This window comes from Cercospora kikuchii (genome assembly GCF_019650295.1).
Source record: "Cercospora kikuchii DNA, contig_00002, whole genome shotgun sequence".
Classification (NCBI taxonomy): Eukaryota; Fungi; Ascomycota; class Dothideomycetes; order Mycosphaerellales; family Mycosphaerellaceae; genus Cercospora; species Cercospora kikuchii.
Genome location: NW_025408583.1, coordinates 3,713,776 through 3,726,657, shown reverse-complemented (window position 1 = coordinate 3,726,657; position 12,882 = coordinate 3,713,776). Strand labels below are relative to the sequence as shown.

The 12,882-nt window shown below is 54.5% G+C and overlaps 5 protein-coding genes across 5 annotated transcripts; 2 read left to right on the top strand and 3 right to left on the bottom strand.

Moving 5' to 3' along the window:
• Nucleotides 1–552: 552 nt before the first annotated feature.
• On the bottom strand, nt 553–1,591 carry CKM354_000368900 (uncharacterized protein; the record flags this gene model as incomplete). The annotated part of the gene is made up of 3 exons (XM_044798898.1): nt 553–971; nt 1,023–1,485; nt 1,541–1,591. 3 exons carry the CDS (start codon nt 1,589–1,591, stop codon nt 553–555), a joined length of 933 nt encoding a protein of 310 aa, XP_044654833.1.
• Nucleotides 1,592–2,017: 426 nt separating this feature from the next.
• On the top strand, nt 2,018–4,306 carry CKM354_000368800 (uncharacterized protein; the record flags this gene model as incomplete). The annotated part of the gene is made up of 1 exon (XM_044798897.1): nt 2,018–4,306. One exon carries the CDS (start codon nt 2,018–2,020, stop codon nt 4,304–4,306), a length of 2,289 nt encoding a protein of 762 aa, XP_044654832.1.
• A 260-nt stretch (nt 4,307–4,566) lies between these two features.
• Nucleotides 4,567–6,609, bottom strand: CKM354_000368700 (aspartate--tRNA ligase MSD1; the record flags this gene model as incomplete). The annotated part of the gene is made up of 1 exon (XM_044798896.1): nt 4,567–6,609. The coding sequence occupies one exon, from the start codon at nt 6,607–6,609 to the stop codon at nt 4,567–4,569; it is 2,043 nt and encodes a 680-aa protein (XP_044654831.1).
• A 1,040-nt stretch (nt 6,610–7,649) lies between these two features.
• Nucleotides 7,650–9,756, top strand: CKM354_000368600 (uncharacterized protein; the record flags this gene model as incomplete). The annotated part of the gene is made up of 5 exons (XM_044798895.1): nt 7,650–7,659; nt 7,712–7,828; nt 7,881–8,543; nt 8,614–9,252; nt 9,302–9,756. 5 exons carry the CDS (start codon nt 7,650–7,652, stop codon nt 9,754–9,756), a joined length of 1,884 nt encoding a protein of 627 aa, XP_044654830.1.
• Nucleotides 9,757–10,203: 447 nt separating this feature from the next.
• On the bottom strand, nt 10,204–11,623 carry CKM354_000368500 (uncharacterized protein; the record flags this gene model as incomplete). Its single annotated transcript, XM_044798894.1, has 2 exons — nt 10,204–11,134; nt 11,190–11,623. 2 exons carry the CDS (start codon nt 11,621–11,623, stop codon nt 10,204–10,206), a joined length of 1,365 nt encoding a protein of 454 aa, XP_044654829.1.
• Nucleotides 11,624–12,882: the final 1,259 nt, after the last annotated feature.

The following is a 12,882-nucleotide window of genomic DNA, read 5'->3' as shown; positions in this document are numbered from 1 at the left end:
GTATTAATAAGAATGCGCACAACATATTCGGCAGATTGTGCATCCATGTGGCTATTGATATTGGAAGATACTGCTGCACACTATGCAACCGGTCAATACGACCGAACTGTGTCAAGAACGTCTGGAGTCGCGCAAGCCCTCAAGATTATATTCATTTGCTCTGTGTCCGACAACCGCAGTCCGTCTTGATCCTATCCACAATGCCCGAGTGAAAGCTTTATCTTTGCGTCGAGCGAACTGGGGCGACCTTTGCGCTCTCTCTCTCCCCAGGCGAGCACGCTCAATGTCAAGTTTGAGGAGAATCGATCATCTGTACTTGTGATCTTTGTGAGCGAGTCGCATGACAGTCGCTAATGTCCCGGGCGGCTTGGACGCTGAGCAGCGCGATAGATCCGTAGCATCGACGACTCCTCTGATCTTCGCGTCTTGCACGGAGCGCTTCATGAGAGTCGAAAGCTCGAATTTGATGTCGACTGTTGAGTAAAATAACCGCGAGCAAAACTGCGCACGTTCGATTTCTTGGACGACATAGAAGCAAATCGCATGCCGACTTCAATAGATGAACGGTATCATCCTCGCTCTGCCTTGCGTCTGCTCCGCCCCAAACTTCTGCGTATACCACTTCTTCGTGCCGTCAGCTGTGACACCGAGGTTGACTGCAACAAAAATCAAGGCGCAGAGCATCGTCACATTCAAGATATGACCGGCTGGAGCTGCCACTATTGCAATCGCCAAGTAGATGAGACACTCGGCGAGATAGTGCGGCGTAAGCGATACGTTCCACGCCGGATGACCAGGCATACGGTATGCATTGGTACTCTGTCCTCCAGTCTTGAGCGAAGCCAGATACGCATGACAGTCGTGCTGAAAGCCAGAGGCCAGAATGAAGACCAGAAAGCCTACGAATGTGCGGAAACTGGGCGGCGAAAATACTATGTCTTGTGATGAGAATTCATGCTTTTGAATCGCAGCTATGCAGTCGTCAGCATGAGAAGCATCCTCTGAGGACTGTGGGTTCATACAAGTCCCCTCTATCCAAACAGCAACGTTGGTACAGACATAGAACAAGATCCCAAGGACCCAATGCCCCACCCACATCTGAGACTGCGACGGCTTTGACAGGCTCAGACATTCAAAAAGTCTGCGACTACCTTGCACAAACATCATAAGCCAGACCACCTGGACCTGCTTGACCGTCATGGAGCGCGTCCGGATGACTTGAAATTGAGAAGCAGCCGCAAGAGCTGGGCCTTTGAAGATCAGTTCTGCAGCCCAATACAACGAGCAGCTGACGGAGACGGCATAGAACGACGTGAACCAGCTGTGTGGCACACAAATGGCTGCAACCTGGTCTAGCATAGTTGCTAGTGGATGACTTCGACCTTCACACCCGCTCGCTTTCTGCACGATGTTTGAAGGGTCTTGACGCGCTCCATACGACATGAAACGCGTCCGCAACGGCGGAATGGTGTGGATCACCAGTACCTACCTCCGATCAGCAAGGTGCTGGTCTTTGCGTATACACGTCGCATGGGTGTACCAGTATCGATAGGCCCAGATACGCGGAGCGCAGAAGCAGAGTGATGTCCATGCTGGTGTGCAGCAATTGGTTGAGGGCGTCGGTCATTCTGCTGCTCTCATGCACCCCTCACTTTCGTCGTTCGCTGCTCTTGCACGAGACTGTGATCGCCGTCGTCGGTCAGTCCGTCTTAGAATCGCACAGACGCGTAGTCTGGCTCGCTGGCAGGGCCGCAGTTGCCTGTGACGGTCGATAGGGTGAATGTCCAGCAGGAGAAGGACGGAGGACAGACGTGTGAAGTCTGGCGCGAGAAGCTTCAAGACGTGTGACGTTGGCTCCAGTCTTTTGCATGCATGCATGTGCGTGCGTGGAGCTGGTTCACCACCACCCTCGACCTCTCACTTCAGCCCGCACCCTCACCCTCTGCCGGCGCGAATTCGCGCTCTTAATAGTACCGCGCACTGTGAAGAACCAGCCATGAGGCAGTAGGCCGTCGCCATGGCCAGCTTAGCATCGCTCCTCAATCCCGAAAACCGCCCGCCGTCCGCAGCGCAGCCCGCACTCGCGCACGACCCAGCTCGTCCCTCGACGCAGGTCTTGACGACAACGCACGAAGCCGCGCAGGCCCTCGCCAGCCTTTCCACGAGCCCGCCGCCGACGCAATGGAGCGGCAGTAGTGTGCAGGACGGCGCGAGCCTTGAGCGCAAGCGATCGTGGGAGAGACGAGCCAGTGCACAGCTTCCCGTCCCTGGCGACTTGACGCGAAAACCGACTTCGCCGACGCTGGAGCACTTCCACGCCGCGTCGCGTTCACCGGACCACCGACGCCTTTCTGCTGCCTCGCCGCAGCCCTCCAACATTGTTCTTCCGCCCATCCAGGATTTCGCACCGCCGAAGGCCGCCGCCACCGATTCGCTTCAGCGACAACCCCACAGTCCGCCTTCGTCTGGCGCTCTCATGGCGGCCTCGGAGGATCAGTCTGCTTCGCCTGGAGCTCCGAATGACGCGAATTCTTTTGCCGCGGTCGGATCTCCTCCCGCCAACACCTCCGCCGCCGTTCCCTCGATCACGCCTCAACCTCAAGGTACATCATCTGCACCAATGGACAGTCCCTCGACCTTTCAAAGTACGTCTCTGGATGACACTCGTCCTGGACTAGAGGCCGACGGCCACGCGCAAAAGGCAGTGACTACGCTCAAATATGAACATACCCAACAACATGCAAAGTCTCCACTTCGCGAGTCCTCCATACCAGTGCCGTCTACGGAAGATCCGACCAAAGAGGAGGCGGCAGCGGCAGCGGCATCTAGAAAGCGCCCAGCTCCCACAAAGAAGAAGGGCACAGCTTCTACGGTGAAGAAGGAGAAGGCACCACCAGCGAAAAAGAGGAAACTTGAGACAAAGCGAGCAGACACGCCCTCTTCACGTGCGTCAAAAACCGCTGCCGGAAAGGTCGCCAGTGCTAAAGGAACGCCGATCAATTCGTCTCCCGCTCCTTCCACCCGATCGTATTCGGCAGATCCACAGGAAGAGCTGGATGATGATGACGACGACATTGACGATGAAGGGAGAAGCCAGGACGGTGACCTATATTGCATCTGCCGGAAGCCAGACAGTGGCGAGTTCATGATAGGTTGTGACGGCACTTGTGATGACTGGTTTCACGGCAAGTGCGTCGGTGTTGCTGAGCGCGACAAGAATCTCATCGATAAGTACATCTGCCCAGCGTGCACGAAGGCTGGCGTTGGTCAAACCACGTGGAAGCGCATATGTCGGCGGAGCGACTGTAGACGCCCTGCAAAAGCCGGGAAGACCAAGAGTGGTAGCCACAGCAGTAAGTACTGCTCCGAGGAGTGTGGAGTGCTCTACTTTCGGGAGATGGCTGGGAAGAGCCGGGGCGCAGGAGACAGTGCAAGTCGTCGAGCAGCACGTAGAAAGGGCAGCCTAGATACATCAGACAGACATGATGAGGATCTCGGGGCTCGAGGAGGTGCATTGGCCGCTGGCGAGGTCAAGGCGTTGTTGAATGCATCCCACACGGTCGACGAATTCCGCAAACTGGGCGATGGCGTCCTCAGCCCTCCTGCTACCCCGGAGGCCGATGACGCGAAAGATGTGCCGCAGTACACGGAGTCAGAAGCACGAGACCTGGCTCGTATCGAATCAGAGAAGGAGCATGCTCGACAGCGACATGCCTTACTCAAAGACCGCATGAAGTTTGTCACTCTGGCTAAGCAGGCAGCAAGCCGCGTTGCGACGGAGAAAGAGCTGAAGCCGAAAGAGTATTGCGGATATGATCCTCGGATTGAGTGGAGCGAAGACCAATTTCAGGAGTGGCGCAACAGTAGGGGTGGTCAACAGGCATTCGACACAGATCTTCTGGTCACTGGGCAAGATCTAGATGCCAGCGGCGTGGTGGATGAGGAATTGTCGGTGCCGGAGATTTGCGATCGAAAGAAGTGCGCACGACACATGGAGTGGAGCAAGCTGGCTGTTGATGACCTCCGCTTCGAGATGAGTGACAACGGCGATCGAATGCGTTCGCTGGATCGCGAGGAGCATGACATCAAGGACCGTGTGGCACGTCGGACCAAGAGCGGCGGAGGCAACAGCGGAGGCACTGTAGAAGTGCATGGGTCAGGTCCCGCCGACAAGATCGTCGAGAATGGTGCAGCGGTCGACGACGCTCACAAGTCTGCGGGCGATCCCGAGGCTGTTGTCGAGACGTCAGCAGGGGTAGTCCCAACCGTCGAGGCCGGAGACCAGATGGACATCGACGTGGCCTAGGGACAATCACCCGGTTCGCTCACGATACAATTGCCAGAGCTCAATCCGATAGGGGATTCTCGCACTTCAGCGACATGGTGCGAAGAGCGATGTGACTTCTGAACGAGACGATCCATATGCTACAGCGGCAATATTCTTTATTAGCTTCGCGCCAACAGTGGCTCATGCCGGATGCCAGAGCCAGACTCGCTTTACGAATTAACGAAAACCACATCAAAAGCAGGTATCTGTAATGTATACATTCTATGAGTACAATCGAATTACCTCTTCAAACTCAAGTGATATGTCTCGAGTTGCTCCTTGGTCATTTTCGTTGGGCTCTTAACCAGCAAGTCCTCTCCTTTCCCACTCTTGGGGAACGCGATAACGTCTCTCACAGATTCTTTTCCGAGCATGACGGCGATCAGTCTATCGAAGCCCAAGGCCATGCCAGCATGAGGGGGACAGCCAGCTCGGAGAACTTCGATCAAATGTGCAAAATCTTTCATGCGCTCGTCGCTCATTTTCAAGACTTCTCGCATGACATATTCTTGCATTGCAGCGTTGTGGATTCTTCGACTCCCTCCTCCTAGTTCGACGCCATTCACGACCAAGTCGTAGTGGTCTGCTGTCACTTGGAGAGGATCTGTGACCAGAAGATCTACATCCTCCGGTGTTTTGGGTGATGTGAATGGATGATGTGTCGCCGTGATGCCTGCGGCTCCTCCTTGACCGGGCTCGTTTTCGTTGATGGGAGAGAAGAGAGGAAAATCGGTGATCCATGTGAAAGCAAAGCCTTGTGGCGCAGAAAGGTAGTTGTGTTTGACTGCGGCTTTGTGCATAGCGAGGCGGAGATTACCTAGTGATGTTGAGCCGCCAGAGAAGGGAGCATCTTTCCGGGCCTGGATGACGACCAGATCGCCGTCTTCCAGAGCGAGGACTTCTTCGAGCTGTTCTGCGGCTTCGAAGCCAAATGGTTGGAGGCCTTGGAGCGGTTTGCGAGAGTCGACAATGAAGATTCCCGGTTGACCTTCTGGATTTTGAACGAATGGTTGAGCCTCTGGAGAATCCATAAAAGTGTTCACAAAGTCTCGGGTTCGTTGAGTGTCGTTGGAGATGGGTATCTTCATCACTTCGACAATTGGAAAGTCCAAGGGCCCAATCTTTTGGATCAAGTCCACTGGTAGCATGTACTCGATTCTTCGTATTTCTGATCCCAGTCGAAGATCAGGCTTATCGGAGCCGTACCTGGACATTGCTTGTTGGTATGTCATCCGGTCGAAGCTCCCTGGCAATTCAACTTGCAAGAGAACAGCCCACAATCGCTTCACGGTCTCTTCCACGACGGCCATAACGTCTTCGCCACTGGCAAACGCCATTTCGAGATCAACCTGCGTAAACTCTGGCTGCCTGTCGGCGCGGAGGTCCTCGTCTCTGAAGCACTTTGCAATCTGCATGTAACGTGGGATTCCACTGGCCATCAGGATCTGCTTATATTGCTGGGGGCTCTGCGGCAAAGCGTAGGCGAGTCCTGGGCTCCGCGTGGGCACCAGAAATTCGCGAGCCCCTTCTGGAGTCGATTTGAACAGCAGCGGTGTCTCGATTTCTGAGAAGCCATGCTTTTGGCTGAGCTCCTCGCGGATTGTGCGAGCGACTTCGCTACGGAAAGCTAAAGCATGGCGCAGCTCGCGGTCGTTGCGCAGCTGCAAATGTCGTTCAGCTGCTGGGAAGATGGTGTCACTGCCCAGGATAATGTCCTTGGGAAAGCTGTTGAGTTGGGTAATGTTCTCCACTTTGAGTTCTGCACCAGTCACCAGAGAGTGCTTTCCACCATTCGCGGTGGATGATTTTGGAGCCTTTCGTGACACAAGAGTGCCAGTCACCGCCACTGGTGTATGATCTAACAAGGTCCGGAGCTCAGAATGCGCTACATTGCTTCCTTCTTCGCCTTTGGTTTGGGTCGAAACTAGCTGTATCGAAGTCCGCAGATGCATATCATGCAACTCAGCAAACGTGAGCGTCTTGGATGCATCTCTTCGCGTTCCAAGGTAGCCATGGAGTGTCACGCCGGTGTTGACAAAGCTGTCGCAGTCTTGCAGCAGGTCGTCGAACGTGCAGGTCGTTGCAGGGAAGCTCAATGTCTTTTTGAAATCTTGCAATACGTGAGCTGTGCTAGCCTCTGTGGCATCTGCTTTGTCGGACGAGAATCGAATGCCATTTGCGAAAGGGCCCAGCCCACGCAGGCTGAGGCGGGCTCGACCTGATGCCCGGCATACAGATGCAGCGCGGGAAGTCGCGATAGCACGACTCCAGGACGGAAGCATCAAGTATCTGGACGTTGTGATGCCAATGTAATGTGATGTTCTCGAACGCACGAGGCAAGTTCTCATCAACTGTGGCACTGTGGCTGGTGCGCGCGCCCACTCCCGCTCCCGCACGACTTTAAAATCTCATTCGCGCTGCAACACGAGATTCTTCTCCCACAATGACCCTCCTAGTCAAAAACATGTGAGTATCACCCGCGCGACTACTGAATCTGGATGACACTGACAGCACAACAGATGATGAAAGCCTAGCGTGTAGCAGATGAGCTGGCTCGCAGTCTGGTCTTCCAAGCTCTCCCTTCACCGGGCTCAAGGGCGCGGTTGGCTGCTGCGAGCAGCATGATATCTGCGTTCGGCACACACTCCTTGTTACTTACACGGACGCGAAGATGGCATCTCTGACTCAACTTTTGCACTTTGGAGGGTCATCCTCGACTCGTTATCAGCTAGATACAGAACGAAATGAAAACATTTCCCATTAGGTCCTCTTGCCTCATATTCTCACCACCGCAGAGTCTCATGGAGGAGTCAGGCGCACACATCCAGCCTGTCTCGTCCGACATTGCTGCGGCAGATTGAAAGCATTACTCAACAAGTCGCTGTCTCCGTCATCGTGGGACATTGACTGTAACAGTAATTCGACATGCAGGTGCACCAGCACAATGGCATTGAGGGTGAAGATGCATCGTGATCAACCTGGCAGCCGGCGCCCGAGGGTGGCGGAACGTGTAGACATATGGTCGCTGTCGTAATGGTAGGGAAGCAAGTGCCGAAGACAGTGCAGACGACCAGAGGCTCTGCGCGGCTTGTCGCCGATGCATTTGCCGACCTCAGCCAAAGGCGTCTGTCGCGGAGCACACCCCCGAGGTTGCTTGCCATGACCTTCCCCGGCGCTGCCATTTCGGCAGCTCACGAGGCGCAGACCAGCGCCTCTGCTTGGACTGTAATAGATGCATGACTGGTAGGAAACGGTGACCATCTCTTGTCTCTGTCTCTCTCATCTGATCCCACCCTGACACATCTCGCAACCGTCGACCGTCATGGCGCTAGGTAGGCGTCGTCAGCGACATCCCAGCGAAGTGTATGCTGACAAGGTCTACAGCCACCACCGCTGCTGTTGCAGCTACCGCCCTGTATCTCGACGCAAAGTACCACATCCGCAAAGACGTCGCGACCATCCGAGAGCGAAACAAAGTCACGGCGAAGAATCAGAAGCTCGGTATGCTGCGCCGTCGCCGATCTGCCGCATTCCACTGACGGCCCTGGCACAGTGAAAGAGAATAGACTATCCGCGTACTACCAATTCGAAGAGCAAGCGTTGCAGCGGAAAGATGCACCTTGCATATGGTACCGACCCGACCCTGCTCAGCCCGCAGAGGTGCACAGCTGGACACAAACATATAATAGCGTGCATAGATATGCTCAGTTCCTCCTCGATCAGGGCGTACGGCCAGGCGATCTTGTAGGGACGTATCTGATGAACTCACCCGGTTTCATGCATAACTTGCTGGGGTTATGGGCAATTGGGGCGACTGCGGCCATGATCAATTACAACCTCGCAGGCGATGGACTCATTCACTGCTTGAAGATTGCGAACAGCAAGATTTTGATCGTCGATAGCGATGAGGGCTGCCAGCAGCGGATACACGAGCTTCGTGAGAAGCTTGATGGACTAGGAATACGCATCGTCGTGCTTGACGCGGAGACCAAAAGGAGCATAGAGGCCAGAGAACCACGGCGACCAGACGATACATACAGAGACGGCGTCACTCCAATGTCGCCCCTCTTTTTGCTTTACACGTCAGGCACAACTGGCCTACCCAAGGCCTGCGGGTGGCCTGCGATTGCTGCAACGTCCATTACATTTCCTCGATTACGATCCACTTCCCTGCAACCAGGCGATGTGTGGTATGATTGCATGCCATTCTATCATGGTAAGCAATGGTCTTGAAGCCCGTGAGGGAAGCGGCCTATCAATTCGCATCAGGCTAACTTCGAACACAGGGACCGGTGGGACGCTAGCAATGACTTGTATGCTGTCAGGTGTAACTCTTGCCATCGGGCGCAAATTCAGCGTGCGTAATTTCTGGAAAGACGTTCACGATTCATCTGCAAATGCATTTGCCTACGTCGGCGAGACGGCAAGATATTTACTAGCAGCACCACCTTCGCCATTGGATAGGTCCCACAAAGTTCGAGCGATGTATGGAAACGGTCTTCGCGTAGATATCTGGGAGAAGTTCCGGGAACGATTTGGAATTGCCGTTATCAACGAATTCTTCAACAGCAGCGAAGGCATGCTGTCGATGATTAACGTGTCGCGCGGGCCATTCCACACCGCTCACGTTGGACACCATGGATTGCTCGAACGTCGGAGAACTCACAACATGTACATTCCCGTCGAGATCGACCACGAGACAGGCAACATCTGGCGAAATCCCAAGACTGGATTTGCTCGGCGAGCGCCATACGAACAAGGCGGCGAGATTCTGGTCGCTTGCAAGAGCACTTCCGATTTCAGCTACTGGAATGACCCAGCATCTACAGAGAAGCGATTCGTACATGATGTGTTCCGCAAGGGCGACGTATACTACCGCACAGGAGATGCTCTCCGACGAGACGCAGATGGAAGATGGTTTTTCAGTAAGCAGAATCTCCTATCACACATCCCATGATACTAACATGCCACCAGTGGATCGACTAGGCGACACGTTCCGATGGAAATCAGAAAACGTCAGCACTGCTGAAGTCGCAGAAGTGCTCGGCCGCTTTGACGGAATCATCGAAGCCAACGTGTACGGAGTCGAGTTGCCCAGCCACGACGGACGGGCCGGTTGCGCGGCAGTATACATTCGCCCAGAGATGCGAGACAGCTTCGACTATGCTGCGCTACTGCGGCACGCGAGGAAAGGCCTACCGCGATACGCTGTCCCGATATTTCTACGACTGGTTGAAGCGCCTTCATTAATGCACAACGGAAAGCAATCCAAGGTGGCGCCGAGGAAAGAAGGAGTTGATCCCGACAAAATCGCAGCAGGAGAGAGTGGCAAAGATCAGATCGTGTGGGTCAAGCCCGGAGCTGAGACGTATGTGCCTTTCACGAGGAATGATTGGAATGAGCTCGTAGGCGGGAAAGTCCGACTGTGAAGGATGAACCGCTTTATTCATTGTACACCGCGTACATCAAGTTTAACCTTTTTGGCATCCGGTCTTCCAGTCCGCAACGGATCAATGTATGCATGGGATCCCAGCAGTGGCCATGACTTTTCACGTTGCTTTCACGTGGGCCGAACAACCACGGAATCTCGAACACTGGGCTGGCGTTCTAGGCCTCACTGCAATTTGCGCTGAGGCTCCTGTCTGGGTTTGGACAAGGTGTATGACTAGTATTCGAGTTGGAGAATCCGTGTAACGTCGTCTGAAATCGCAGGACGGTAGAATTTATATCTGATGGAAATTTTATGCCTTTCTATCTCTCAATCATATCTTCGTTGAGCTCTTACACAATCAAATGAAATTTCCGCAAAAAAGAGGGATATTACGCTAACGCCATGCCTGCCTATGCTTCTTCGAAATAGTGAAAGAACAACATATTTAGCAACCATTGTATCCTTGTTGCTGCCACATCTTGACGCTCTTGATGATCATCTCTCCCTTCTTTTCCCAGGTAGGCAGCCATTGTGATCGCGCGTTCCAGAAGTCTCGTTTCGCAGTGTCGGAAGCATCGACCCATGGCTTGCCATTGACGCCATCTTCGAACCAGCCATTCGTGCCTCCCACGGCGACGTTGAGGATCAAGTAGAAGTCTTGATCGAAAGGCGTGCTGTCTAGCCCAGTCTGGCTCCATGGGTCCACAAGTCGAGTTCCGTTCTGATCGGAGGCAGGGAAGTTGCCCTTGGGCCAAAAGGGCTTGTCGAAGTTGACGTACATGACTTGCAGGAGGCGCGTGTCGATGTAGCTGAAAATGTATTTTTCGTTCCACTCCAGTCCGTAGGTATGGAATTGGGAACTGTAAGTTGTGTGCAGCGCTTTTCGCTTCACGTTGTTGCGCCACCAGGCATCGTCGCCGGGACTGGGGCCCCAATGAAGAGTGGACGACACAATGTTATTGCCGCCCATTGGGTAGGTATAATTGTTGCCTCGGGATTCCATGATATCAATCTCTCCGGATGCGGGCCATGGACCATAGGTGTTGTTTACCGGCAACATCCAGATGGCTGGCCAGAGCCAGTCGCCCTCTGGAACCTGCGCAACTACTTCGACGCGCCCGTATCTGATCCTTGCTCCAGCCTTCGTGCTCAGACGGGCCGACTTGACAGGATTGATGATAGTACCGTTTGTCGTGTTCGTGACTGCAACGCAGTTCGACCAAATGTCAGAAGAACATTCGCCGCTCTTCAGATAATCGATGACATTATTCGATTCGATAAGGGACGCGTCCTGGAGCGTGGGCTTGATGTGTAGCATGCCATCTTTGAGAAAGGCATTCTCGTCAGTGTTGGTGGTCATCTCGAATTGTCCATTACTGTGATGAAGGGTCAGCATGAATCGGGCTCGGGCGTTTCGACAGTCGATCTTACCCGAAACCTCCAACCTCCACTTCCTTTGTCCACACACTTGGATTGAGACCACCCGAGAAAGTCTCGTCCAGTACGGGACAATAAACGTGATTCTGCACTGTCTGCATGCCTTCGTAGATGAGGAAGCCGACCAATCCCAGGCCGACAACCATGCCAATGATGGGAATGATCGTGCTCCATTTCTCCTTGGGATCCTTCTTCTCCAGCCAAGGCTTCTCTATCTCGGCCTTGTTGATTCGGCGAGAGTGGAAGTAGCGAGGAGGAGCGCTGGACTGGAAAGCAGTCGAGGAGCCCATGGCAGATGCTGGCATTGAGCCATATGGAGAAGCGAATGGGTTTCTTGGTGGTGCACGCTCGATCGGGTCGCTATCAGGTGTGCCCGGACGCGGCGTATTGGTCGCCGTTGTAGTGGCCGTGCCATGTTGGTAGTCCATCTCGCCTGCACAATGGCTCTGCTGGCCGAGCTGGAAGGGTAAGGAGTCAGTCGAGCGGAGGACGAGCTGCAGAGTTGGAGGATCAGGAGAGCGAGAAAAATAATAGCTGACTGAGCTCAACAAGAGCGGGCCAAGCTCTTCTTTGATGAGCGGCGGGAAGCTGACACTTTCAGCTAGAGAGGCAAAGTTCACTGGCAGAGAGGTTCCACGTAAGTGGAGGCCTATCTGCTGAGCACTCCCGCACACGGATCTCAGACGTTTGAGTTCAATGGCCCATGCTGCAGCCACTTTGCACGTCTCGATGCGGCAAGAACTCGGCGAATGCAGTGCGTGTAGTGGCACACGGTGCATGCTATCGGTGAGAAAGGCATGGCTGCATGCGCCGCTCGACCACTGCCCGACGGCAGGGCTCCATCTCGCGCAGCAGTGCATGAGAAGAGGCATGTTGAGGCGGCTGCTAGCAATACTGCGTTCCAAATCCGGACGCGCCACGCGGTAGCCAGCGTGAAGTTAGGCTCAGGCCGTACGCTAACACGAGGTTGCACTACTCGATTCAGTGGCATACGCTGCGGGCTGGAACCAAATGCAGCACCGTTAGGGAAAGGCGTGGACCAGCGCACGAGTTTCGCCGTGGCCTTTCTTTTGGATCATGTTTGAGGCGTCGAGCCATCGCTGATTTGTGGCTCGTCCATTCATCGCGAAGCTGCAGCAGCACGGCGCCTTCGAGTCTCGCTCAGTCAGTGGAGCGGCTGGTGCATGTCGCGGTGCAGAGGTGCTTGTGGTGTCTGTTGTGCTCATCGATGCGGAGCCGTCGTACCATCGCGTGAGGTTAATGCCCTGTGCTCCCTTTAGTCGTCGCCGAACCCGAGCCAGATCAGCGAAGGTTTGCTCAAATGCAGCATGTCGCGATCGTCACCTGCCGTCTGCCGAAGCGCCCGAGAAGAATGATCGGCGCGCTGGTCAACAACACGCGGCGCTGGGCTGAACGAGGTGCAAGCAGAGCGAGACATGGCCGTATTGAAACCGTGAGCGTCTTCGCACCCCGAGCATCTGGAAGTCCAACACTCTTCCTTGGCACAATTGTGCGATCCACTAGCAGAACCTTGCGAGCATCAGCTGCGCCAAGCCACGGTCCACATGAGCCCAGGGTCAACCGGGCACGGCACTTGGTGTCTCATTTGCGCCAGTATGCGAGAACATTTTGTCCGGTCTCCCAAGAGTCGCGAACGACCTTGTTTCAGAACGACGCCAGCAGTGGC